The 25311-nt window shown below is 40.0% G+C and overlaps 1 protein-coding gene across 1 annotated transcript; it reads left to right on the top strand.

Annotated features, from left to right (window-relative positions):
• Positions 1–466: 466 nt before the first annotated feature.
• On the top strand, positions 467–20605 carry LOC132777922 (17-beta-hydroxysteroid dehydrogenase 14-like). Its single transcript, XM_067469891.1, has 9 exons — positions 467–573; positions 3599–3643; positions 5064–5164; positions 5783–5849; positions 9009–9100; positions 12741–12845; positions 14756–14823; positions 17988–18084; positions 19548–20605. The coding sequence occupies exons 1-9, from the start codon at positions 486–488 to the stop codon at positions 19710–19712; spliced, it is 828 nt and encodes a 275-aa protein (XP_067325992.1). The 5' UTR covers positions 467–485; the 3' UTR covers positions 19713–20605.
• Positions 20606–25311: the final 4706 nt, after the last annotated feature.

Below are 25311 nucleotides of genomic sequence, written 5' to 3'. Positions count from 1 at the left end.
GTGCTGAATTACAATATGCATTTTTCTTACACCCACTAGATCCCTCTGATCCTGATTAAACCTCTCTCTTTAATCTCAAGCAGTTTTGAGATCTTCTCCATTTCTGAAGCAAAGTTTTTAGAGGCATTTGGACAAAACCGCTTATTCAGATGCTTGGATTGTGGGTTTGCTGACTGGAAGAGATCTTGATCTTTGTGTGCTTTGGAGTGGCTTCCTCAGGCAGTTCTGTGTACAAGGTGTAAACACAACATAAACTAATTTCTTGTGCATACTCGAGATATTACAAGATATTTTATTCTGTACGTGCAAATATATCCAAAGCCAAAACGCATCTATTCCCAAGAATTCCAGATAAGGGATGCTCATCCTCTCAGGGCATCTTGTGGGGTGTGCATGCTCAGTGGAAGAAACCACATGGTGCTGTGTGTATTTAAAAGGTTGGCTGGGTGCGGGCAACATCGGGCAGAACTGTAAGAGGAGCTGCGATGGCAACTGGGCTGCGGTATCCCAACAAGGTGGTGATAGTAACCGGGGGCACCCGGGGCATCGGTGAAGCCATTGTCAGAGAATTTGGTAAGTTGAGAGAGAGAGAAAGAGAGAGAAACTGGGGTGGGAATTAAAATAATATATTATACGTATATTATATTTGAAAAAACCAAGCAGAAAGGTTTGAGGGTTTAGCTACTCTGCAGAATTAATGCAGTTTGGCCCGACTTTAACTGCCATGGCTTAATGCTATGGAATCCTGGGGTTTGCAGTTTAGTAAGTCACTAGCTGTCTTTGATTCACAGTAGTTAAAGCAGTTTCAAACTGCGCCAATTCTACAGTATAATTATTATGAGAAGGTAAATACTGTATTTAATTGCATATTAGGCACACTTTTAATCCCATTTTTTTCAGTGAAAAAAGGAGGGGTGAAGCTATCATGAGTTGGCGACAGGCATGTAGCCGGGGGGGGGGGGGGGGGGGGGGCTTGAGAGGCTTCAGCCCCCCCCCCCCAATTCTCATGGTAGTTCGCGAAAAGGCCTTACTGGTGCATTATTTAAACTGTTATGTTTATTCATATCATGATCTGATCACCATGCTCAATATATCCCATATGCATGGGGGTATTGGGGTAATGATACAAAAGGTTTGCTAGGGTAGACCCTCTTTCACTCAGACTCAGCCCCCCCCCCCCGAAACTCAGCCCCCCCCCGAAAAAAACTCAGCCCCCCCCCCCCCCCAAATCGAAATCCTGGCTACGGGCCTGGTCGGCGACTAGTATGGAATGAAATACAATATTACTAGATAACTTATAGTTATAACCTGGCAAGTGTGAAATCATTCATACACACATACACACACAGAGTAATTTTAACTTAATTATAATCTATATAAATAAAAATGTAATGTTCGTTTGTGGGATTATCATAACTCAAAAACCACTGGACGAATTGACAGCATATTTGGGCACAATACACCCATCAGGCCAACGAGTGACCACCACTCATAAAAACACAGCAGAAGGGACTTAAAAATGACCTCTACCTCTGAGGATGCTTGCCATAGATGTAGGCGAAACGTCAGGAGAAAATGCCTCTAGAACATGGCCATATAGCCCGAAAAAAACCTACAACAACCCATTGATTCCGACCATGAAAGCCTTCGACAATACATTGGGACTTAAAAAGCCTAAAAAGCACAAAGATGCTACAGCGCATGCACAAAAACGACTCCCCCAACAAACTGACTACAGCTCCCAGCATCCCCTAGACCAAATTGGGAGGGATAGCCAATACTCAAGAAGATAGCAGCAGAATTCAAAATGATCCTAATAGATTAGAGAGATGGGCCAAAACTAATAAAATGAAGTTCAACAGAGACAAATACAAGATACTACACTTAGGCAGAAAAAATGAAATGCAAAGATACAGAATGGGGGGTGATGCCTTGCTCAACAGCAGTACACGTGAAAAAGATCTTGGAGTACTTGTGGACAACAAATTAAACATGAGCCAACAATGTGATGCTGCAGCTAAAAAAGCCAATGGGATTTTGGCCTGCATCAATAGGAGTATAGTGCCTAGATCCAGGGAAGTCATGCTACCCCTCTATTCTGCTTTGGTCAGACCACACCTGGAATACTCTGCCCAATTCTGGGCACCACAATTGAATGGAGATGTTGACAAGGTGGAATGTGTCCAGAGGAGGGCAACTAAAATGATCAAGGGTCTGGAGAACAAGCCCTATGAGGAGCGGCTTAAAGAGCTGGGCATGTTTAGCCTGCAGAAGAGAAGACTGAGAGGAAACATGACAAGAGCCATGTATAAATATGTGAAAAGAAGTCACAGGGAGGAGGGAGCAAGCTTGTTTTCTGCTGCTCTTGAGACTAGGACGCGGAACAATGGCTTGAAACTACATGAAAGGAGATTCCACCTGAACATTAGGAAGAACTTCCTGACTGTGAGAGCCGTTCAGCAGTGGAACTCTCTACCTTGAAGTGTGGTGGAGGCTCCTTCTATGGAGACTTTTAAACAGAGGCTGGATGGCCATCTGTTGGGGGTGCTTTGAACGTGATTGTCTTGCTCTTGGCAGGGGGTTGCACTGGATGTCCCACGAGGTCTCTCTCTTCCAACTCTATGATTCTATAAATCTATAATTCTATGAAAATAGATCGGGCTGGAGAGGAATTCAATTCTCCCTGTGGGACCTTAAGGGAGTCAAGCTATCCCCTCCCTTCACTAAACCACCCCAATATTTAAGCAAAAATGCCCTTTCACAGCCCCCTTACCAAAATGCACCCCCCCCCCACACACACACACACTTCCCTAGTGAAATAGTAAAAAGAAGGACTGAAAGATATGAAACTAAGAAAATTTAATTGGAATTGGGTCCAACAGCAGGCGATCTCAAGAGCAGCGATGGCACTGAGATAGAACACAAAGCTAGCTAGCACACAATCTCTGTATCTCAGAAGCCAGGAGGCCACAGGAAGATGGAGCTGCTCGTCCTGATATATATAGACCAGTTTGGCAAAAATACACATGATCCACTTTCTTGCTCTGATAGGCTCAGGCAAGGTTAAGGGGGGAAATCCCTGTTCCTGGTTGGGGCTATGGCACAGCTAAAAGTAGCTGTTTTTGGTGCCCACATGATCCATTTTGGCCAAGTAAATTTGGGCCCCACCATCTGGACATTCAGTTGCTGGATCTGCCAAATGTACCAAATCCCGTTTTGAAAAACAGTACCGTGCACAGCCCTAATAAGTAGTTTGGATTTCCCCCCAAGTTTTTGGAATACCAGCATTTACTGCTGCAGCAGCTGCTGCTGATCATCATCATCGTCATTTTGTACAATATTTTAAATAATTTTGATATTGGAATGTGTACACTGAACCACAAGAAAGTAAAGATGTCAATGTCTCATCCACTTATGTAGACGGTTTTGGATTTTTGAGTATTTCAGATTTTCAAATAAGGGATGCTTTATCAGTAATGGAATAGTAAGTGTGTGTGTGTGTGTGTGTGTGTGTATAATTTTATTCCATTAATGTGCATGTGTGAACAGAGATGATAGATTTTGTCTGGCATTCATTTATCCCCTTCTACCTTCCCAGTCCACCAAGGAGCCAAAGTGGTGTTCTGTGCCCCAGAATGTGAAGGTGAGATTTCCTCCCACCCCTCATACTTAAACATTATGAGAAAGTCTATTGTTTCCATATTAGTGTGTTTAAACTACAGGGATGTGAGCATGGAGCTGTAACCATCCCTTCTCTGATCATTGGTCATGAATGGGAAGGCTGATAGGACCTGGAGTCCAGGAATAGCAAGTCACCAATCATCATGTAGACAAATAAAAGACAGAATCAGTGTTTTTTAAAATCCTATTTTTATCCTATTTGAGGCAGAAAGAGGTTCTGCTAAGGGGAAGAAATGCAAGAATGAGAACAATGTCATTTGTATCTGCTTGGATTTGGTACAAGAATTTTCCATGGAGATCAAAATATGTGGATGCAGAAGTGACAATCCAATTCTTTGCAAATGTACCAACTGCAAGTATGTTTGGTCCACATTAAAACATGACCTGGTATTGAGTCATTGAAGGTCATACCATGTGTACTTCATAATTGATTAATATGATGTCTTAGGTGATCTCTAGGTCCACCAACACAACTTTATACATAGAGTTTCACTGGAGGACCTAGATACTTAAAGAGAGGTGATCCCACTTTTTTAAAAAAACCCAATGTTTTTTAATCCACAGTTTCCCCACTTCTGCAGGGGCCCAGAGCCCCTTACTCCAGCAAATGTAGAAGGTCTACTGCAATTCCTTACAGACATTTTTCTCCTTTGCTCCAGTCTAGACCAATGCTAATTTCCAGCACTAGGCGGAACTGCTTCCCTGTATTTTCTGCCCTATAGAATATTGTTATTTGCAGTTGGGAAAGATAGTGTTCTCTGATAGAAAGTGTCTGTTTGTTCACTATAGAACTCTCTAGTACAGAATTCTACGTACAATATTTCACCAACTTACAAATCCCAACATTCCACATTATAGAACTATGGTAGTTAAAGTGGTTCAAAACTGCTATGATTGTTCTGTGTGTACAAATAGTAGGGGGGAAGTAGGAAGCATGTGGTTCTCTAGTTGTTGCTTAACTGAGACTCCCAGCTTTCCTGACCAGTGGCTATACTGGCTAGGGATGCTGGGATTTGCAATCAAAGAACAACTGTGTGATTTCTGCTTCGTGCTTGCCTGGTGTGTTTTCTGAAAACCCACTGTAACAGTAGGAATGTGGGACCTTGGATTAATCTTAGTACGAAGAGTAGATATCAGTGACCGTTGGATCTGTGTCCAGTTGAGTCTCTGTGTCTCAAATTCTCATTGGACACCAAGTATGGGTTCCGATAGAGGCTTGCATTCTGTTGGTTAGTCTCAACTAAAGGTGACCCATTGTCTCATGGCTGAATGGCAAGTCAATCCAGAGACAAGGAGGCAGTATTGTCTTACTCCTTCATCAACTGGAACTGGAACTGCCCTCCAAACTCCTCATGGACTCTTGTTTGCAACTGTCTTTGCAGAAGAACAAGGGAAGAAGATTGTGCAGGAATCGGAGTTTTGTGGGGGCCCTGGGGAAGTTTACTTTCAGATCTGCGATGTTCGTTGTGAGAAAGCTATTCAGGTAGGCCTATGGGGAAAGATGTTGGTTTGGGAGAGCCTCTTTGTTGTTATGTGCCTTTATGCTATCTCTGACTTATGACAACCCCAAAGCGACGCTATCATAGAGCTTTCTGGGACTGAAAATATGTGACTCGCCCAAGGTCACCCACTGGGTTTCCATGAGCAAGGGGGAATTGAAACCTGGTCTTTAGTGTCATTGTCCAGTGCTACCACACTATGCTTCATTAGTGGCTTCGAAACCAGTTTTCCCTTAGCACAAATCCATTCTTAAACCTGGACTTGAAAATGTAGTTATTTAGATAACATCCCAGGATCCTCCAATGATTGTGGATGGATTTTGGAAGATGAAGTCTAAAATGGTGGGAATGATGACTGTCCCAGTTTAGTTGTAGCGCCTTCCCCAATACAATGTTTTTCATATGGGTTGCATCTTACCTCTTTCCTGATTATACCTATCTTGGCTGGGGATGGTGGGAGTTGTAATCAGCATATGTGAAATTATGGAAGGCTGCCTGGGGCAGCTTTCAAATGTAAACATAAAAGAATTGTGTTTCATCTTTTGCTAACCACCTCCCATGCTTCATTTCTTCACTTTTGCTAACCTTGTCCATTTCCATAGAATCTGGTTGCTGTGACTATTGAACTTTATGGACAACTTGACTGCCTGGTGAACAATGCTGCAGTGTGTAAGTCAATCCCCAATGCCTGCCCGGGAAAAATTGGGGTGGTCCCTTTTTTTGTGCCTGGGGCTTTTTAGTATGTGTTAAAGGACAGGTCTAGGGGCTGTGGATGAAATGCAACAATGCAGTCTGGTGTTTACTGGCATACATAGCCAATGTCTATATTCCTTTGATAGTTAGTTGACAGTGGGTTGTTGTAGGTTTTTCAGACTATATAGCCATGTTTTAGAAGCATTCTCTCCTGAAGTTTCACCTGCATCTATGGCAGGTATCCTCAGAGGATGTGAGGTCTGACATCCTGCTCTCGCCTTTTATTTGTATAGCATCATGTACAGATGTGAGTCAGTTATTTGCACTCTGGCTGTGGAATTTATTTTAATCATCTTTCAGAAAAGACAAATACAACACAATCGCCTGCTTTTTTCCATATACTTTGTCAATTGGTCAACAAGTTTTTGCATTCCATTATTTAAACTGTTTTAGGCTGAGCTACGAGTGCTTATTTATTTATTTCGTATCAAAAGCATTGTATAAATTAGTATAAAACTGATAAAAATAGAAGGTGTGCAGGCGCCTAAATATCTTTTGACCAAAAATGGGCAACGGCATTGTGTGTAGCCTCCAACAATTCCTCCTCTGTATATGAGGCAGGGCACAATGGATAAGCATACATATGCAGAGTTGTCTGTTCTGCTCCACAGTCACACAAAGTATGGGATTCTTTTAGGCAGAGCCATTTTGCCAGGTTGTCTTTTGATCTGCCCACTCCACTTCTGAGTCTATTCAGGGATTTTCAAGTTGCCCATTCTTGGTTTGCCCCTGGAGGAAGACCCTCGGGGGGGGGGGGGCATCCAGTTAGGATTTCCTGATTTAGCTGCCCAGGAGGATACCCTTGCTGTTGCTGGGGGGACGCCAAGAGGAGTGGTAGTTCTCATAAAGCTTTTCCTTGATTTGAGTCTACTGGGAGGAGGCTGGTAGCCATGTAGTGGATGGCTTTCAGTGTTCAACCTTATTTCTCTCACATTTCGCACCAACTTCCTGTCACACATTAGGGGGTGCAATGCCAGCTACCTTGTAGAGTTTATCAACAGGTGTAGGTTTAAGACACCCCGTGATTATTCTGCATGTTTCATTCAATGCTATGTTCACCTGCTTTGCATGGGCAGACCTATGCCAAACAGAGCAGGCAAACTCAGCAGTTGAGTAAGACAAGGCCAGGGCTGATGTTCTTATTAATTTTGGGTCTGCACCCCATGTGCTGCCAGTAAGTTTTCGCAGGATGTTATTGCGTGCAGCTACTTTGTGCTTGGTGTTCAAGCAGTGTTTCCTATATGCTAGTGTTCGATCTAAGGTGACACCGAGATATTTAGGATGGAAACAATGTTCAAGTTCTTGACCTTCCCAGGTGACTGTCAATTTCCTGCTGGCTTCACGGTTGCGTAAATGGAAAGCACATACTTGTGTTTTGGCAGGGTTAGGCTTCAGGTGGTTATCTTTGTAATAGCTGGCGAGATTAGAGTGCACTGCTGTCTTCCCCTCTATCAAACATGAATCTTGTAGGGCTTCCTTCAGTGGACCGAACAGGTGAAAATCCTATGGGGCAAGAGCAGGACTCTAGGGAGGATGTTTTAACATTTAAGAACAATTTTTGAGGGTGCTGACAGTATGGAGGTGGTGTCTGGATGTTCATTATCATGCAACAACACAATGCCCTTGGATAATAGTCCTTGCAACTAAACACTTCTCCATACGGTGTCCAAAGTCTAAATATTGGCACCAAACACACCCTCGAACCACAAAAAAAATGGGTCACTGATCTGCTTTCTTGCAAAGCACAAGGTGATAGCCATTTTTTCTTTCACCGCAATCGCAAATTAATTGACGGAATACTTTCAAAACTGCACAGCAGCGACTTGGGAGACAGCAGCCTCATACGTATATTACCGATAAGAAATTAAATTTTGAGAGAAGATGTTAGTGCTTTTTGGAGTTTACACTCCAAAGACAGGCAACAGAGGGAAGGAAATGTGCTACCAAAAGAACATTCCATTATTTCAATTAGGTGCCTTAGGCTTAGTGAGATACCAGTGAGATACCACTGAAATGTAAACAGAAGCACAGAGGTAGAGTGTTTTGCCCAAGACCACTGTCGAACCCAGGTAGGAAGGCAGAAAGTGAGACTTGATGGTTCTCAACTCAAATTCTTAGTCACTTAATGCCAGTTGTGTTGTCTATTCCTTCTGAGTGTGCCTTTGGACTCAAGCAAGAGGCACATCCTTGCTAGTACAGGATCTAATATGACATGTCAAGATATGAACTCTAAATAATTATGTATTTGAAATAAGTTCTATTTCAAAGGAAGAAACTGGCAAAGTCACTTCTGAGGAAAGCATTCATAGGGTGATCCTGACAGGGGACATGAATGCAGTCTCTTCCTTTTTCTACTGCTTCCCACTTTACCAAGCATTATTACATTTTCTAATCTATATAAATAAAAATGTTATGTTCGTTTGTGGGATTAACATAACTCAATAACCACTGGATGAACTGGCACCAAATTTGGACACAAGACACCTATCGGGCCAACAAGTGACCATCACTCATGAAAACACTGAAAAACACAGCAGAAGAGACTTAAAAAGCCAAAAAACAAAAATACATTACAACGCATGTGCAAAACCACATGTATACGCAAACAACCATATATACACATATACACAAATATATATACACACATATACACAGATGGCCAGTGAATCATATCATCTCACAATATGTCCAAAGTATAATGCCTCTGTTAGTGATTTTGGCTTCCAGTGAGAGTTCAAACTTGTTTTGCTCGCAGGCCAGCTTATCGTTTTTGGTGTATACATGAAGCTCTCATGTAGTGTCATATTTCAAATAACATGATCCCTTTCCTATCAGTTTGCTCTGCTGTATAGCTTTCTCAATAATGCAATAGATAATTCTGACTTTGGTATCTAATAATGTATTTTTACATTTGTGGAGCCTTTCAATGGCAGTTCCTTCATAGTGACCCTTACAAATAAATCACAGTGACGGGAATAAGTACATTTTTATGAAAATGGTATAATAAACAAAGAGACGGAATTATTCTGGCTCTCCTGTGAAATTCTCTTCTTTTTTATATCTACCTGCCCACAGATCCCAGCACCAAACCAATTGATAACGTCACTACAGAAGAATTCCACTGTGTCATGGACATCAATGTTGTCGGCACCTTCTTAGCATCTAAGGTGATTAATATCAAAAAAAATTCACAGGAAGCTGCTTTATATAACATCAGACCCTCATTCCCTTGAGTTTAGTGATGGAGCCATGCAGCTGCTCAGGAAATATTGGACTGTGCATCCCAGCATCTCTAGCCAGTGTAGGCAGTGGAAAGAAATTCTCAGAACTGCAGTCCAACAAACTGACCCAGCTGAGTATTATCATCAGCCCCAATCAAGCAAGATGGGTTCATCACTGCTATGTAGGTGAGAGGATGGGAATTGTAGTCTAGCACTCCAAGATGACCCCAGGTCTGGGGAAGACTGGTAGTAGCTCTGCAGGGATTCAGATGTTTCCCAGATGTACCTAGAAATGCAGTGGGGTGAACCTAAGCCTTTTGCATGCACTTTCTTATCATTGATTGACAGTTACTACCAGAGTGAATAAATCATGATCTCTACCACTGGGTAACCACTCATATAGGTTGTTGTTTGCCTTGAGACAATTATTTAGCCAAAAGTTTGTAGAATACCTTCACCCATATCCATGATCAGAACTCAGATTATCTGCTTTGAACTGGATTATAGAGGGCCCTTCCACACAGCCATATAACCCAGGTTCCTTCCACACAGTATAAAAAATCCACATTTTTTTCAATTTTATTTACTGGTGTTTAATTTATTGTTTTACCATCTTCCCACCCTCCACCCTTCCTGTTGGATGTACAGTTTGTACAAATGTACAGAAATTACATTTGAAAAATTCGTCTTATTCTCAGCTTTTCCACTCCACATCTTAATATATTCTCTAAGCAATTCCTAACAGGATCTCACATATTTTTAATGATCATATCATTTTCTATTTTATCTATATTATTCAATTTACAATTTGATATTTCCACATTTAACATATTAACTATACAATTATACTAATTTGTCAGAGTCCATTTTGTTTTATCTTTCCAATCCTTTGCAAAAACAATTTGAGCACGTGCTATTCATGTGTCAACCACTCTTTCCTTTTGCACATTATACACTCCTGGTATCCTTGCATGTAATACGTTTTTATTGATTATTATTTGAAGATTTAACATTCTATTAATTTATCTCCAGTATGCCTGTACTTTATCACATTCCCATATCATGCAATTAAACACACAACCATGCCAACACCTGTCTTTTACCCCTCGTAAAAAACGTAAAAGTTGTGCAGGAATCCTGTACCATTTTTGTAGCATTTTCCTTCTTACTTCCCTTAGTACAGCATATTTTTCCTTTACTATAATACTTTTTCCCCTTTGGATATTTTCCTCAGAATTTCAATACCCATTTTCCATGTTTGCAATATTTCCTCTATTATTTCCTGTTTTACCCTTATAATTTGTTTGTATACAAGTCTCCTGTCACTTTTTTCTCATCTCTCAGACATTTCCTAATTACCTTCTCAAATGGACCGTCTTGTTCCCTAAGTTTCTCCCTCTGTCTATAAATATTTTGTCTTATAGCCCAACTTTGGATCCAATTTCCTGGTCCTATCTAGTTCTGAATTTCTTTTTGCTCTACAGGATTTCCATCTTCTGTATACAAGTCCTTAACTAGTCTTCTCCCTTAACTTTGGATTAATCTCAATGTTCTGCCTATATTTATATCATTGTTGTGATTAATTTGCCATATTGCTGCCAGCTTATTCTCATTGTATGAAGAAATTATTCTAATTTCTTCTTTCTTTTTTCCACACTTTTTTGTTCCTTTAAACAGTTCTTTACATTCTGTTGCTTCTCTCCTATTCCATTCCTTAAATATATTCTTTTTCTTTAATATTATTTATTATTTTTCCATATTTTTCCCTAGTATACTGTATTTTTAACCATCTTAATTTGAAATGCATCATGATATGCTTCTAAACTTGGTATTCCCCGGCCTCATTCTTCCTCTTTTGCATTTAACCATTTATCTCTTATTCTGGGCCTTTTTCCTTTAACTGTCCATTTTTCAATTCTTCTATCTCATATCTTTAACACCTCCATTTCCACTGTATTTGGTAATGTTTGGAATACATATAACATTCAGTTCTTGTGGGTTTTTTCGGGCTATATGGCCATGTTCTAGAGGCATTTCTCCTGACGTTTCGCCTGCATCTATGGCAAGCATCCTCAGATGCTTGCCATAGATGCAGGCGAAACGTCAGGAGAAATGCCTCTAGAACATGGCCATATAGCCCGAAAAAACCCACAAGAACTGAGTGATTCCGGCCATGAAAGCCTTCGACAATACATAGATATAACATTTTTGGTATTATAAGCATTTTTAAGGCCCTTATTTTACCCACTCTTGTTAATGTTTTCACTTCCTATTTCTTGAATTGTTTCTCTACTGCTTTCCATATTTTCTTATAATTCCCCTTAACTATACTCTTCGGGTTTTTGTTCTTGATCTCCAATTGTTCCCTTGGTGGGGTATTAAGGCACAGTATCTCTGATTTGTTGATGTTATCATATAATCCTCATAAATTCTTAAATCCCTCCATTTTTAAAATCATATCTTTCACCATAAATAATTGTTGAGTTGTAATAAGCATTGTATCATCCACAAAAAGATTCAGTCTTATTTTTTCCTTCTCTATTCCGTCCTTCTCTACTTCATAAACTATCCAGTTAGGGCTATCACTGATACTATTAGCTAATATTTCTATAGTTATTACAAATAGAGTTGGGCATAGTGGTCAACATTGTTTGTATCATTTAAGATTGGTATTTCTCCTGTTCTTCCATCATTCACCCATGTTCTTGCTTTACAGTTACTATACTATCGTTGCAGTGTTTTTCAAAAAAATTCTCCCATGATTCACTTTATCAAAAGCTTTATAGACATCCAATTTAAGAATTCCATTTTTTTCTTATTTGAATTTGCATGATCCATTGCAATTACCACATTTTTAATGTGATCCCCAATTCTTTTTCCCTCCACAACTCCATATTGACCTTTTGAAAATTATTTTTGGCATTATTGTTTCCAGTCTATTCGCCAGAATCTTAGTAAATATTTTATAGTCCTCATTGCATAGATTAATAGGTCTATACAACCCTAGCTGTGCTAAGTCTCTTCCCTCCTTCAGTCTGCTGGGATTTCTCTTTGTCTCTAAAATTCTCAGATACTAATGGCAGTGGTTCTGAAATTACTTCTAGTTGTTTCTTCAATACTCTTGGATGTAGTTCATCTTGCCCTGGAGACTTGAATTCATTTAGAGTAGCCGGGCATTGATAGACTACTCTTATCAGGTTGCATTTCCTCTATTGCCTCATCTGCTCCATACTGCTCATGTTGAACACTGATTTCCTTTTGGGAGGAGACTGAGACATAGAAGGCAAATCGTTGTTCTGTGTTTTAATATATGTATTCAATGATTTTGTGGTTTATCTGTGTATTTTAATTGTGTTGTACTCTGTCTGGAGTCACAAGGAAAGGCAGGTAACAAATAAAGTCATTGTTTTGTTGTTGTTGTTACCTTGGTGAGGGTCCACTCAAAATATAAAGTAAACAAATAATTAAAAACATCTGACTCCAAACCTGAGAGAGTTGTCTCAGTCTGCCTAATGATAAGAGGTTGTTCAGTTATATGGTTGGTATATTCTTCTTTCACCTCAATTTCTCTCTTTTTTATTTGCAGTATGCTCTGCCTTACCTTCGAAAAACAAAAGGGAACATCATCAATCTCTGCAGTATAGTCCATATTACTGGGCAAAAGCACTGTGTACCCTATACCTCAAGCAAGGTAGGCTGGAGCAATAGGACTTGAAATTATCCCCACATCCACAAGGGTTGCCAACATTTCTTAAAAGCTACTGCTGCAGTGACTTTTAGCCGTAAGGAATGAAGCTTGTCTCCAAGCCTGTTAAAGACAGGCCAGGTTGTTATTGTTTCCTTCTAATCAGATACTGCCCAATGGTCAGAAAGTTACTTTTGGAGACCACGGATGTTACCCCTTGTACCACAGTTGGAACAGCTGAGATATGAGGAAGGCAGGGCTTTTCTTTGGTAGCCCATCCTTATTAAAACCAGTTTTCTTGACTCCCTTCCTGATTATGGACAGGGGCCAAATGGTTTTTCAACTCACTTTGATTGAATTGTACGCCTTTCTTTTACATTGTGATATTTAGTGTTTGATAATCTATATAAATAAAAATGAAATGTTTGTTTGTGGGATTAACATAACTCAAAAACCACTAGACAAATTGACACCAAATTTGGACACAATTCACCTATCAGGCCAAAGAATGACCATCACTCATAAAAACACTGAAAAACACAGCCAAAGAGACTTAAAAAGCAAAAAAAAAACCCCACAAAAATTAATTACAACATATGCACAAAACCACACACATACACAAACACACATATACAAATATATACACACACAAATACACATACAAAACACATATACTAAGACTGGGCCACAGCAACACGTGGTGCGCAAAACCACACACACACCCACACACACACACATATATATATATACGCAAACACACACATACACAAATATATGCACACACATACAGACACAAAACACATATACACAGTCTGGGTCACAGCAATGCATGGTAGGGAATGGCTAGTCTATATAAATAAAAATGTAATGTTCGTTTGTGGGATTAGCATAACTCAAAAACCACTGGATGAATTGACACCAAATTTGGACACAAGACACCTCTCAGGCCAACTAGTGACCATCACTCATAAAAACACTGAAAAACAGCAGAAGAGACTTAAAACGCCAAAAAACAAAAATTACAATACAATGTATGCGCAAAACCACATATATACATATATACACAAATATATATACACACATATACACACACAGAACACATATACACAGACTGGGCCACAGCAATGTATGGCAGGGGATGGCTAGTAGTAGTAATAATAATAATTTATTTATATTCCACTCTATCTCCCTGGAGGGTCTTAGGGCAGATTCCAAACATAAAAGGCAAACATTCAATGCCTGAATACAATAACAATACATCCATGCTAACCAAAATTAATACCCCAACATATAACAACAAATTATGACTTAACAACTAAAATTAAATTAAAAAAAACACAGTCTGTTATAACAGACATAAGACAAAACATTAAACATCGGACAAAAGCAGCAAATAGATTCATCATTGCTCAAGATATCTATTGAGCTGGTGGGGTGAGCAGGGCACAGATACGGATCATAGCTATTAATCAGAGGTATAATGGTAGTATTACCAACTCCAACTCCTCCTCCTCATAAGCCAGTGAGCAAAGGCACGTCTTCAGTTTTATCTTGAAAGCAGGGAGGGAGGGGACCATCTTTAACTCCTTAGGTAAGGGGTTCCAGAGGTGGGGCGCAGCCATGGAGAAAACCCTTTCTCTCGTTCCCACCAGCTGTGCTTGGGGCAGGGGTGGGGCTGAGAGGGGGGGGGGGCTCCACCAATGACCGCAGTGTCCAAGTTGGTCTGTAGTGGGAGATGTGGTTGGTCAAATAGTCTGGCTATTTTTTTTTAATGTAGTCTTTCATCAATTCTTATTTTATATTGCATTGTTTCAATGTTTTGCTCAATGGACTGCTTTATGAGAGGTTCTGCCTCTAAAGACGGTATAGAAACATTTCAAATACAAGTATAATAAATCAACTCTTTTAACTTGTAGGGTGCTATTAGTGCAATGACAAAAGCCCTGGCCATCGATGAGAGCAAATATTGTGTCCGAGTCAACAGGTAAGACTGTTGTTAGTAGAGGACTATCAACAAGTAAGGATTCGGTTTCTTGGATCAATGAGTTTTTGAGAACTGAAACAAATTGTCCTTTTCTTTTCTCTGAAAATTACCAGGACATCGTAATGGCTCACACATTTTGGTCTTCCACATGTTTTGATCATCTGCTCCCAGTGTCCTTCCCAATTGTCCACTCTAGCCAATCATTTACTGGTTGAGGTGGAGATTTGCCCAGTGACCTCTCCTCACCCTGTCCATTCTCATCTTGGCAGCAAATTCGAGGTATTTTGAAAAACATTCTTAGGATTTCAATATACCTTAAATCTAGAGATTTCAAAAATAAAAAGCATTTTAAAATAAGCAGCAACAACAATAGCAGAGCGGAGCAAAGCAGAAGCTTCTGAGCAGGTTGGGAGAGTGCCGTATAAAAGCCGACCCAAATATAAGCCTAGGCACCTAATTTTACCACAGAAAACTGGGGAAATGTATTGACTCGAGTATAAGCCAGAGGTGAGAAATACAGCAGTTACTGGTACATTTCAAAATAAAAATAGATAGAAATAAAAATAAAAAAATACATTAATTGAGGCATCAGTAAGTTAAATGTTTGTGAATATTTACATAAAACTGTAATTTAAGATAAAACAGTCCAACTCTGATTAAACCATTATCCTAACCTTTTTAAATGTAAATGTGCTTACATATCCTTCCAATAATAATAAAGAGAGTAAAATAATAAATGTAAAAAATAATAGAGTAAAATAATGGAAAGGTAATAATTACAGTAATAATAGAGTAAAATAATAAATAATTTTATCATAATAAAGTTAAATTAGAAATGTAATAATAATAAAAATAGCGTAAAATAATAAATTTTGTAACAACAACAACAACAAAGTAAAATAATAAATAACCTTGACTCGAGTATAAGCTTTTTCAGACTTAAACTCAAGTATATACTGTAAATGAGCTTAAGCAATTAAAGCAATTAAACGTTAGAAAAACGTTTACTGGAAAGAACTAAATTTCTAAAATAGGAAAGTTAGGGAAACATATGTATTTCACTATGTCTGTTACAAGCTGCTATTACGTCTCCCTCAACTCTACGGAGAACAAAAGAGAAGAGAGATAAAACACCCATGAAGTCTCTAATTTAGGAAAGTAGAGGTTATCCTGAGAATATCAGCCTAAGGGCCTCTCCAGACAGGCCCTATAACCCAGGATATGATTCCAGCTTTTCTGGTTTAAACTGGATTATATGAGTCCGCACTGCCAGATAATCTGGGATAAACAGAAAACCTGGAATCAGATCCTGGGATATAGGGCCGGTCTGAAAGGGCACTTACTCAAGAAATTGGAGGAGACAAGGAGGGACAGACAAAGAGAGCAATAGAGGAGGAGCTTTCCCTATAAGCTAACATCAGCTGCCTATCTATTTCCCTGTTGAGAACTAGAAACTTGTGAAACGTAGAAATAAAATTCACAGATAACATATTGAAGCTGTGTGTGTGTGTGTGTGTGTGCAGAGGCGGCCCTAGATAATTTGCAACGGTAAGCAAACAGTATTTTGCCCCCCCCCCCCCCAACCAATCACTGATATATATATTTTCTGTTCATTGTGGGAGTTCTATGTGCCATATTTGGTTCAATTCCATCATTGGTGGAGTTCAGAATGCTCTTTGATTGTAGGTGAAATATACATCCCAGTAACTACAACTCGCATATGTCAAGGTCTATTTCCCCCCAAGAGCGCCTCAAGAGCACCCCTGGGCAAAATCAATTATACTGCAAATGCTTACTTTGCGTAATGGGTTGAGCCGCCCCTGTGTGTGTGTGTGGGGGGGGGGGGGGGGTAGGGTATTATACTTCAAGGAATCTTGACACAGCTCACCAAGTGGAAACAGATTTGCTTACTCTTCTGTGATGCCCCATCCAAACTTGGCTTCCTTCCTTTAAATATTGGAAAATGCGAATCTCTATAACCATTTGGGAAATAGGATTTGTAACCTTTTCTGGAAATATATACAGCAGAGTTTCAGAAGTGTTCCTTTAGTTGCCCCAAAAACATCTCTCCCTTAAAATATATCTTCCTTTAAAACATGCTCTCAAGAGAGAAATTAAGCAGTCTTCTTTAAAAGCAAAATAGTTGGTTTACTCACAAACTTCATGTGTACAGCATACAGGCACTTTGCATATGAATCCAATTACAATAGAATTTTAAGTAGTTTCTCTGTGTAGGCAACACAGGACATCTTCCTTAGAATAAAGGCATCTCTTTGTTTTGAAAGTCTAATACAGGGGCCCTCAAACTTTTTAAACAGATGGCCAGGTCACAGTTCCTCAAACTATTGGAGAGCCGGATTATAATTTGAAAAAAAAATGAATTAATTCCTATGCACACTGCACATACCTTATTTGTAGTGCAAAAAACACTTTAAAACAATACAATAATTAAAATAAAGATTTTTTTTAACAAATATAAACTTATTAGTATTTCAATGGGAAGTGTGGGCTTACTTTTGCCTGATGAGAGGATTGTTGTTGTGTGCTTTCAAGTACCGTTGTTTCAGACTCAGGTTGACCCTGAGTGAGGGCCATGTTAATGACCCTGGAGGGCCGCATCTGGCCCTTGGGCCTTAGTTTGAGGACCCCTGGTCTAATAAGTCTAGAAGCATACTGTTCCTGCATTGAAGTCTGAAAGCAAACTTCTCTACTGGCTTCTCAAAGCAAACACCTCCACTGAAGTCTACGGGTCCTTCCACACAGCCCTATATCCCAGAATATCAAGGTAGAAAATCCCACAATATCTGCTTTGAACTGGGTTATCTGAGTCTGCACCCAGATAATGTGAGTTTTTCTGCCTTGATATTCTGGGATATAGCGCTGTGTGGAAGGGCCCTAAGAGTCTAATGGCTTCTAAAAACAAACTGTTCTTACTGAAGTCTAAAGGCACCTGCCGATCTAAAATTGAGTCCTGAACATGCCCAATTCTGATTACATGGTCTGCAGCCCCTCCCACAACAAAGAAGTTAAGTAAACTGCATACCAACACACCACATATACAATACAGTAAGAAATCTGAATTATATACACAATAAATAACTAGTAGGGGCTTGAGATGGTTGCTATTGCCAACATTTAAAAAATCCTAATGATTTGAATTCTAGCATTTCACCTGGCAATATCTGGACTCCAGCATGGGCAAGGGTGGCAAGCGAAGCACCCGATCCAGAGGAAGTAATCCAGAAAGCAAAAGGTCATCAGGCAAGTGCATGAGGGACCTGGGGCTACGGGATAGGATGGATTTCTAGTTTGTACAAAGAACTGCAGGTACAACACTCTGTAAAAACACCATTACAATTCTGCGGACATGAAGAAAAGCCAGAAATTGCATCCTCCACCTGATGTGCAATTTTGCAGATATACATAATTTAGCTGGGGTTTTTTTTAAGTTGGTTTGTTACATTTGCCAGTTTAACTTTGTGTATTTGATTATTCACGGATTGGATTAACATGTCTGTTGGGTTCTCCAGTGCGAATTCATGACGAAGTTCTCAAGAAAATTGGTAAGGTTTGTGCTGGGTGGTTTAGTAGTATTTTTTCATTTGTGGCTTTTCTAGTTTTGCAAGGGTCCTGTGTCCTAATCCCAGCAAATGTGGAGGTTTAACTATGAATGTTTTTACTGAAAGGGAAAAGGTATTTCAGATGGTCATTTGAAATGTAAGCACTGGAAATCTTTTGGAATATGAGCTTCTAATTTCTGAGACTTCATAAGATTCTCTTATGTGTTCAGAGAAGGGTGACTAAAATGATAAAGGGTCTGGAGAACATGCCCTATGAGGAGCGGCTTAAAGAGCTGGGCATGTTTAGCCTGAAGAAGAGAAGGCTGAGAGGAGACATGATAGACATGTATAAATATGTGAGAGGAAGTTATAGGGAGGAGGGAGCAAGCTTGTTTTCTGCTACCGTGAAGACTAGGACGCGGAGCAATGGCTTCAAACTACAGGAAAGGAGATTCCACCTGAACATTAGGAAGGACTTCCTAACTGTGAGAGCTGCCCAGCAGTGGAACTCTCTACACCAGGGGTCCTCAAACTTTTTAAACAGAGGGCCAAGTCACAGTCCCTCAAACTGTTGGAGGGCCAGATTATAATTTGAAAAAAACATGAATGAATTCCTATGCACACTGCATGTATCTTATTTGTAGTACAAAAACACTTAAAAACAATACAATGATTAAAATGAAGAACAATTTCAACAAATATAAAATTATTAGTATTTCAGTGAGAAGTGTGGGCCTACTTTTGGCTGCGATAGGATTGTTGTTGTTGTGTGCTTTCAAGTAATTTCAGACTTAGGTTGACCCTGAGTAAGGGCCGGGTAAATGACCTTGGAGGGCCGCATCCGGCCCCCGGGCCATAGTTTGAGGACCCCTGCTCTACACCAAAGTGTGGTGGAGGCTCCTTCTATGGAGGCTTTTAAACAGAGGCTGGATGGCCATCTGTTGGGGCTGCTTTGAACGCGATTGTCCTGCTTCTTGGCAGGAGGTTGGACTGGATGGCCCACGAGGTTTCATCCAACTCTATAATTCTAAACATTTGAGGTACTATTTGTTGTAAAGACAATGAAGGAAACAAATGGAATAGAGATGTGTTTGTGTCTACCCATCAGATTATCCTCAAGCACTAATTTTGCATCACCTTTTGTCTTCTCCATTGTGTCCATAGCTTATGGGACGGTTGGGGAACCCTGAAGAGATTGCGAAGGCTGCCCTGTTCCTTGCTGCCGATGCCACGTTCTGCACAGGATTTGACCTTGTGGCCAGCGGCGGAGCTGAGCTTGGCTTTGGCCCTAAGAGTCAAGTTACTTCCGGTTGTGGCTCTAAAAACTAGTGGAGTAGAGTGCCAATCTATGTGATTTCCATTCAGGTAGAGGGCTACCTCACAAGGTCGTTGTATGCATGCATTGCAGCTCATGCAGAAAAGTTTGTGGGAGGATTTCATTCCTCCTTTTAAATGTTTGCTTGACTATAACTCCCAGCAGCCATCAGCTAATACAGCATACGAGAAGAAAGCACTGGATGTTGTAGTCCAGCAACATCTGGAGGTCCATATGATTCTTGAGTAATCATGAGGTTCTTTAGACAGAGATATAATAAATTCAGATATGATAAGGATGAAGAAGGTGCTTTTCCCCAGGACTCTCTTCTTGTTTGGAAAGCAGAATGGCAACAGGTACAGCTCTTCCTATATCTGCATTATCCATATAAGAAAAGACTAAAAAGCTTTTGGAATTCTAGATCTGTGGATTCCAGCATTTAGTCCTCCAGTTGTTTCCAGTACTTACTCTTCCAGTGTCCCATTCCAACCACATCCTTCAATCCAGAGCTCTGCCAAGGAATAGTTCCCTTCCCATATTATTCCCAGATGGGAATGCAAGCATGAGAATTTGCAAATTGCCCCCAAATCAGGACTATAAAATCCACTTCCAAAAGACCTTCCAAAAAAGGTCAAGAGACCCAGGGTGGATCTAGACACCCCCTTTATGCAGAAACTTCCTGGTTTGTGGAGAATTAATTTCCAGGAAAACTTCCAGAAAAACCCTGGTTTGTGGAGAATTCATTTGATAGTGGGTTTATTCCATGCCTTCTTGGAAGGTGTGGGATAAACCTACTACTTCTGGTGTCTGGACTGCAGTCCAGACACCATTCCCACAGTTTTCCGGCCTAAATTAGCCTGGAAAACTGTGGGAATACCCACCCCTCCTCCAAAGTCCTAACCCCCCCCCCCTTTAGAAAATAAAAGTACTTACCGACCTCCATAAGAGAGCTGTGGCAGCTCCCCTGGTATGTAGAAATGACATACCAGGCGAAGGGAGCGGGGAGGAAAATTGTTTCTCCCCTCTCCTTTCGCCTGGCGCATCATTTCTACATGCCAGGAGAGCTGCTACATGCCAGGAGAGCTGCTATGGAGGCCGGGTAAGTACTTTTATTTTTAAAAGGGGGATTTAAGGCTTTTGGGGAGGCGAGTAGATTCTCCAGGTATACTCCAGGGCTAGTCTCGGAAGAACATCTGGACACCCACCCCAGAAAGCATTTGCTTTCTGGGGTATGTGTGGACAGGGCCCCACGTACATCCACATTTTTTAAACACGGATGCTGCTGGGATAACGGCCTGTCTAGAAAGGCCCCCAGAGTGGTGCACATTGGATGAACTTTCCTGTTGGAACAGCTGCCCGCATGTCAAAGGGAAATCCTGCTTAATATTGGGGGCATAGGGAAAGTGTGGGGGGCATTCAATACCTGGATGAATACTTTTTCCCATCCAAGGGAGTGATGGCAATCTCCCCTTGATATTGTAACATCTTCTCATATATGAACAATTCCAATCTGTATACTCAGTAAACATTTAATGCTACACATCTCAGAGTCTTGGCTGTTTTATTTCATAGAACTGTCTTTTTGTTTCTTCTTTCTTTTTGCATTTCTTGGATCTCAGACTTTGTACCTCAGAGACTCTCATCTAAATGGCATGGAAAGAAAAGAGTAGGCTTAATTCATACCTTTTCAGTTTGCATTTAAAAAACTCAGAGCAACATATGCTATGATTGCACACCAACCCTATGAGGAAGTTTGAGGCCCAAGATCATCCAAGGAGCTCTATAGCTGAGGAAGAATTTGAAACTACATCTCTCCAATTAACAGCCATCTGTACTTTTTATCTCCAGATGTTCTGGACTATAATCCCTATTACTTTTAGGCACCATAACTATGCAATCCATATCTTATCGACATTGGGAAGAAAAAGAAGTAACAAAAACAAAGGGGGGGCAGGGAAGACTACAACTAACCACTAAATATAAAACACAAAGGAACTATAAGTCTCCAATCTAAACTGTAGTGAAAAAAGAACAAGAAATAAGGGGAAAGGGTGGGGGAGAAGAAAGATAAAGGTTAAGGGTAAAGGTTTTCCCCTGACATTAAGTCCAGCTGTGTCCGACTCTAGGGGTTGGTGCTCATGTCCATTTCTAAGCCGAAGAGCTGGAGTTGTCCGTAGACATTAGGGCTGGGCGGTTTCATTTCGTTAATTCGTAATTCGTTAATAATTCGTTAATTTTTTCAATTACAAAACGATAACGAACCATTCTGGAGCAATTTTTTTTAAAAAACGAATTTTTAAATAGTTTTGTAAATGCTTCGTATTTCGTTATTGTATTCGTTTCGTTATTGTTCTGAGGTCGTTTCGTTATTATTTCCGCATGTCTGGGGCAAGTTTTTTGTTTAATTAGTGAAAAAAAATTATAATATCACACCAACAGAGGGAGAGGGAAGCTTCAGAAGTTTTTGGAGGTTTTTTAGCGTATTTCGCGGTCGCGTCCGCCACTAACGAATCGATTCGTTATTGTTTCGGAAATCTATTCGTTAATGTTTTGTAATTTTTTTCACATTTACGAAATTTCGTAAATATCAAACTTTTTAAAAGGAAAATTTTGTAATTATTTTAAATAACGAAACGCAAAAAACCCCAAAAAACGAATCGATTTTAGAAACAAATTTTTCCGTTGTTACCCAGGCCTAGTAGACATCTCCAAGGTCATGTGTCTTACTTTGTCAAAGAGGAGGAATTGCAGGAATCATTCTCATAGGCTAAGCTACAAAGGTTGTCAGTGAGCAAAAAAGAAAAACTGAGAAATGCAGCATTAGAGAAACTTGACTTTTTGCACAAAAACCAAACATGGACACTTTCAGAACTTCCAAGAGGAAGTAATGTTATTGGCTGTTAAACAGTTCTCAAGATCAAGATTAAAAGTTAGATTTGTTGGAAAGGGATATTCACAGGACTTTGGACAAGACTTTGACCAGATTTTTGCAGTGGTCGTGAAACATAGTACACTAAGGACACTTCTAAAAATTGCAGCATCAATATTTAGACATAAAGAGGGCTTTTCTTCATAGAGATCTAACAGAAGGTATTTACACAGAGTAACCCCTAGGATCTGAGGACAAGAATAACAAAAAAAGCTTGTATGTAAACTGCTAAAGAGCATCTATGGACTAAAGCACGGAGCTAGAGCATGGAGTGAAAAAAATTGTCTCCTGCTTCTTGAAAAGGGGTTTATTCAAGAAGAGACTGACAGTTACCCTTACTACAGATACAAAGATAACAAATGAATATATACTCTTGACTGGTTGATGACATAATGATTAGTTATGAAAAAAAATGTGAAATTAATAAAATTGTGGAACATCTGAATAAACACATTGAAGCCAAGGAACTGGGGAACATATCCTATTATCTAGGAATACAAATTGAGAGATTTTTCCACCAGTTGTGAAAGTACACTAAGGACACTTCTAAGTAGTGCAGGATCAAGGAACTGGGGAACATCTCATATTACCTAGGAATACAAATTAAGAGAGAAGTAGTTTTATTCTCAACCAAAATCAGAAAATAATAGACTTAATGGACTAACTGAAACACACCTAATTGGGACTGGCATAGGGAACAGTTATTAGAAACATACATGAGAGATTGAACCTGATTTATTAACTTAGGTGATCCCTCGTAGCCTGAGGATGATAGCCCTCCAAGTGTAGTGTCTTGGAGGTGGGTCCATAGGTGGCTGTGGAGCCCTATTCCTGATCCATGTGTTCTCCCACAGTGAGGACATCGGTTTCTGGGTGGAAGGCGGTCCCAGTCATACCCCTTCCTCTTAGCATGTTTCTCCCTTTCACCCTCCATTCTTGCCTCTTCAAATCCTGCAGCACTGCTGATCACAGCTGACCTCCAGTTAGAGCGCTCAAGGGCCAGGGCTTCCCAGTTCTTGGTGTCCCTGCCTCAGTTTTGAGCCAATCTTTAAATCTCTTTTCCTGTCCACCAACATTACATTTCCCGTTCTTGAGTTGGGAGTTTAGTAACTGCTTTGGGAGACAGTTATCGGGTATTCAGACAATGTGGCTAGTCCTATGGAGTTGATGTAGGAGCATCGCTTCAATGCTGGAGGTTTTTGCTTCTTCCAGTATGCTGACATTTGTCCACCTGTCTTCCCAAGAGATTTGCAGGATTTTTCAGAGGCAACGTTGATGGAGTCGTTCCAGGAGTTGAGTGTGATGTCTGTAGACAGCCCACGCTTCGCATGCGTATAGCAGGGTTGGGAGGACAAAGTGACAAGACCAGCCATATCAGCAGTTGTTGCAATTTTGTGTAGAAAAGCAGCTCTCAAAATAAATATGATTGAAATGCAGCGAAAAGTGTGGTAATAAATTTAAAAGGAACCATACATCTGAAACTTAGCATACAAGCCACCAGCAATCCTATATTGAAGGGATTGGCTGATTTGGCCAATGATGTGGAAGACTGAAAATCAACAAGTGAATACTTGTTCTTCTATAGAAATGTACTAATCGATTGGGTCATACCGAAGCAGACGGCTGTTTCATCCACAGAAACTGAATATGCCTCAGCCTCTGAAGCATGCAAAGAGCTGAAATGGCGATACATGCTACAACTGGATTTTGGAATAGAAGAACCAACATGATCACCCTCAACTCAAGCATGTTGACACAAAGTATCACCTCATAAAGAATGCACGCAACTGAGGACTTGTTAGACTTAAATATTGGCCAGCAAATATTGTCAAATAATTTGATCAAAATCAACAATGTTGGTGCTTCGGTTCATTTCCAATTTGAGCAAATAGTACGATTGCCATGTGTACTGAAATGTATAATTAAAATGTAAGTTTTGGGTATGTTTATTATTGTCAGCTGATGGGAGTTGTAGTTCACCTACATCCAGAGAGCACTGTGGACTCAAACAATGATGGATCTGGACCAAACTTGGCCCAAATATTCCATATACCCAAATATGAACTCGGAGTTTTGGGGAAAATAGACCTTGACATTTGGGAGTTGTAGTTACTGGGATTTATAGTTCTCCTACAATCCAAGAGCATGCTGATCCCTACCAACAACACAATTGGGGCGAACTTCCCACACAGAAGCCCATGACCAACAGAAAATACTTAAGGCCATCCAGTCCAATTCCTTTCACCAGGACAAGAAAACTTAATCAAAGCCCTCCTGACAAAAAGCCATCCAGCCATAGATATAGATAGATAGATATGATTCACACACACACACAGATATAGTATCATAGATTTGAAAGGGACCCCTAAAGAGGGACAATTATATGTTGTACTAGCCGCCCCCTGCCACACATTGCTGTGGCCCAGTCTATGTATATGTGTTTTGTGTGTGTATAATATATATGTGTGTATATATATTTGTGCATATGTGTATATATGTGGTTTTGCACATGCATTGTAATGTAAATTTTTTGGCTTTTAAAGTCTCTTCCACTGTGTTTTTCAGTGTTTTTATGAGTGATGGTCATTCATTGGTCAGATAGATGTATTGTGTCCAAATTTGGTGTCAATTCACCCAGTGGTTTTTGAGTTATGTTAATCCCACAAACGGACATTACATTTTTA

Source organism: Anolis sagrei, chromosome 6 (genome assembly GCF_037176765.1).
Source record: "Anolis sagrei isolate rAnoSag1 chromosome 6, rAnoSag1.mat, whole genome shotgun sequence".
NCBI classification, from domain to species: Eukaryota; Metazoa; Chordata; class Lepidosauria; order Squamata; family Dactyloidae; genus Anolis; species Anolis sagrei.
Note: the sequence above shows the minus strand (reverse complement) of the source record. Positions and strands in the feature narration are given on the sequence as shown.

Excerpts from the sequence above, each read along its gene's own strand:
- LOC132777922 (XM_067469891.1), top strand. The coding sequence starts at position 486 with ATGGCAACTGGGCTGCGGTATCCCAACAAGGTGGTGATAGTAACCGGG. Across the intron at positions 5,850-9,008 it reads GGTGAACAATGCTGCAGTGT|ATCCCAGCACCAAACCAATT; the intron begins GTAAGTCAATCC and ends ACCTGCCCACAG. Across the intron at positions 9,101-12,740 it reads GCACCTTCTTAGCATCTAAG|TATGCTCTGCCTTACCTTCG; the intron begins GTGATTAATATC and ends TTTTATTTGCAG.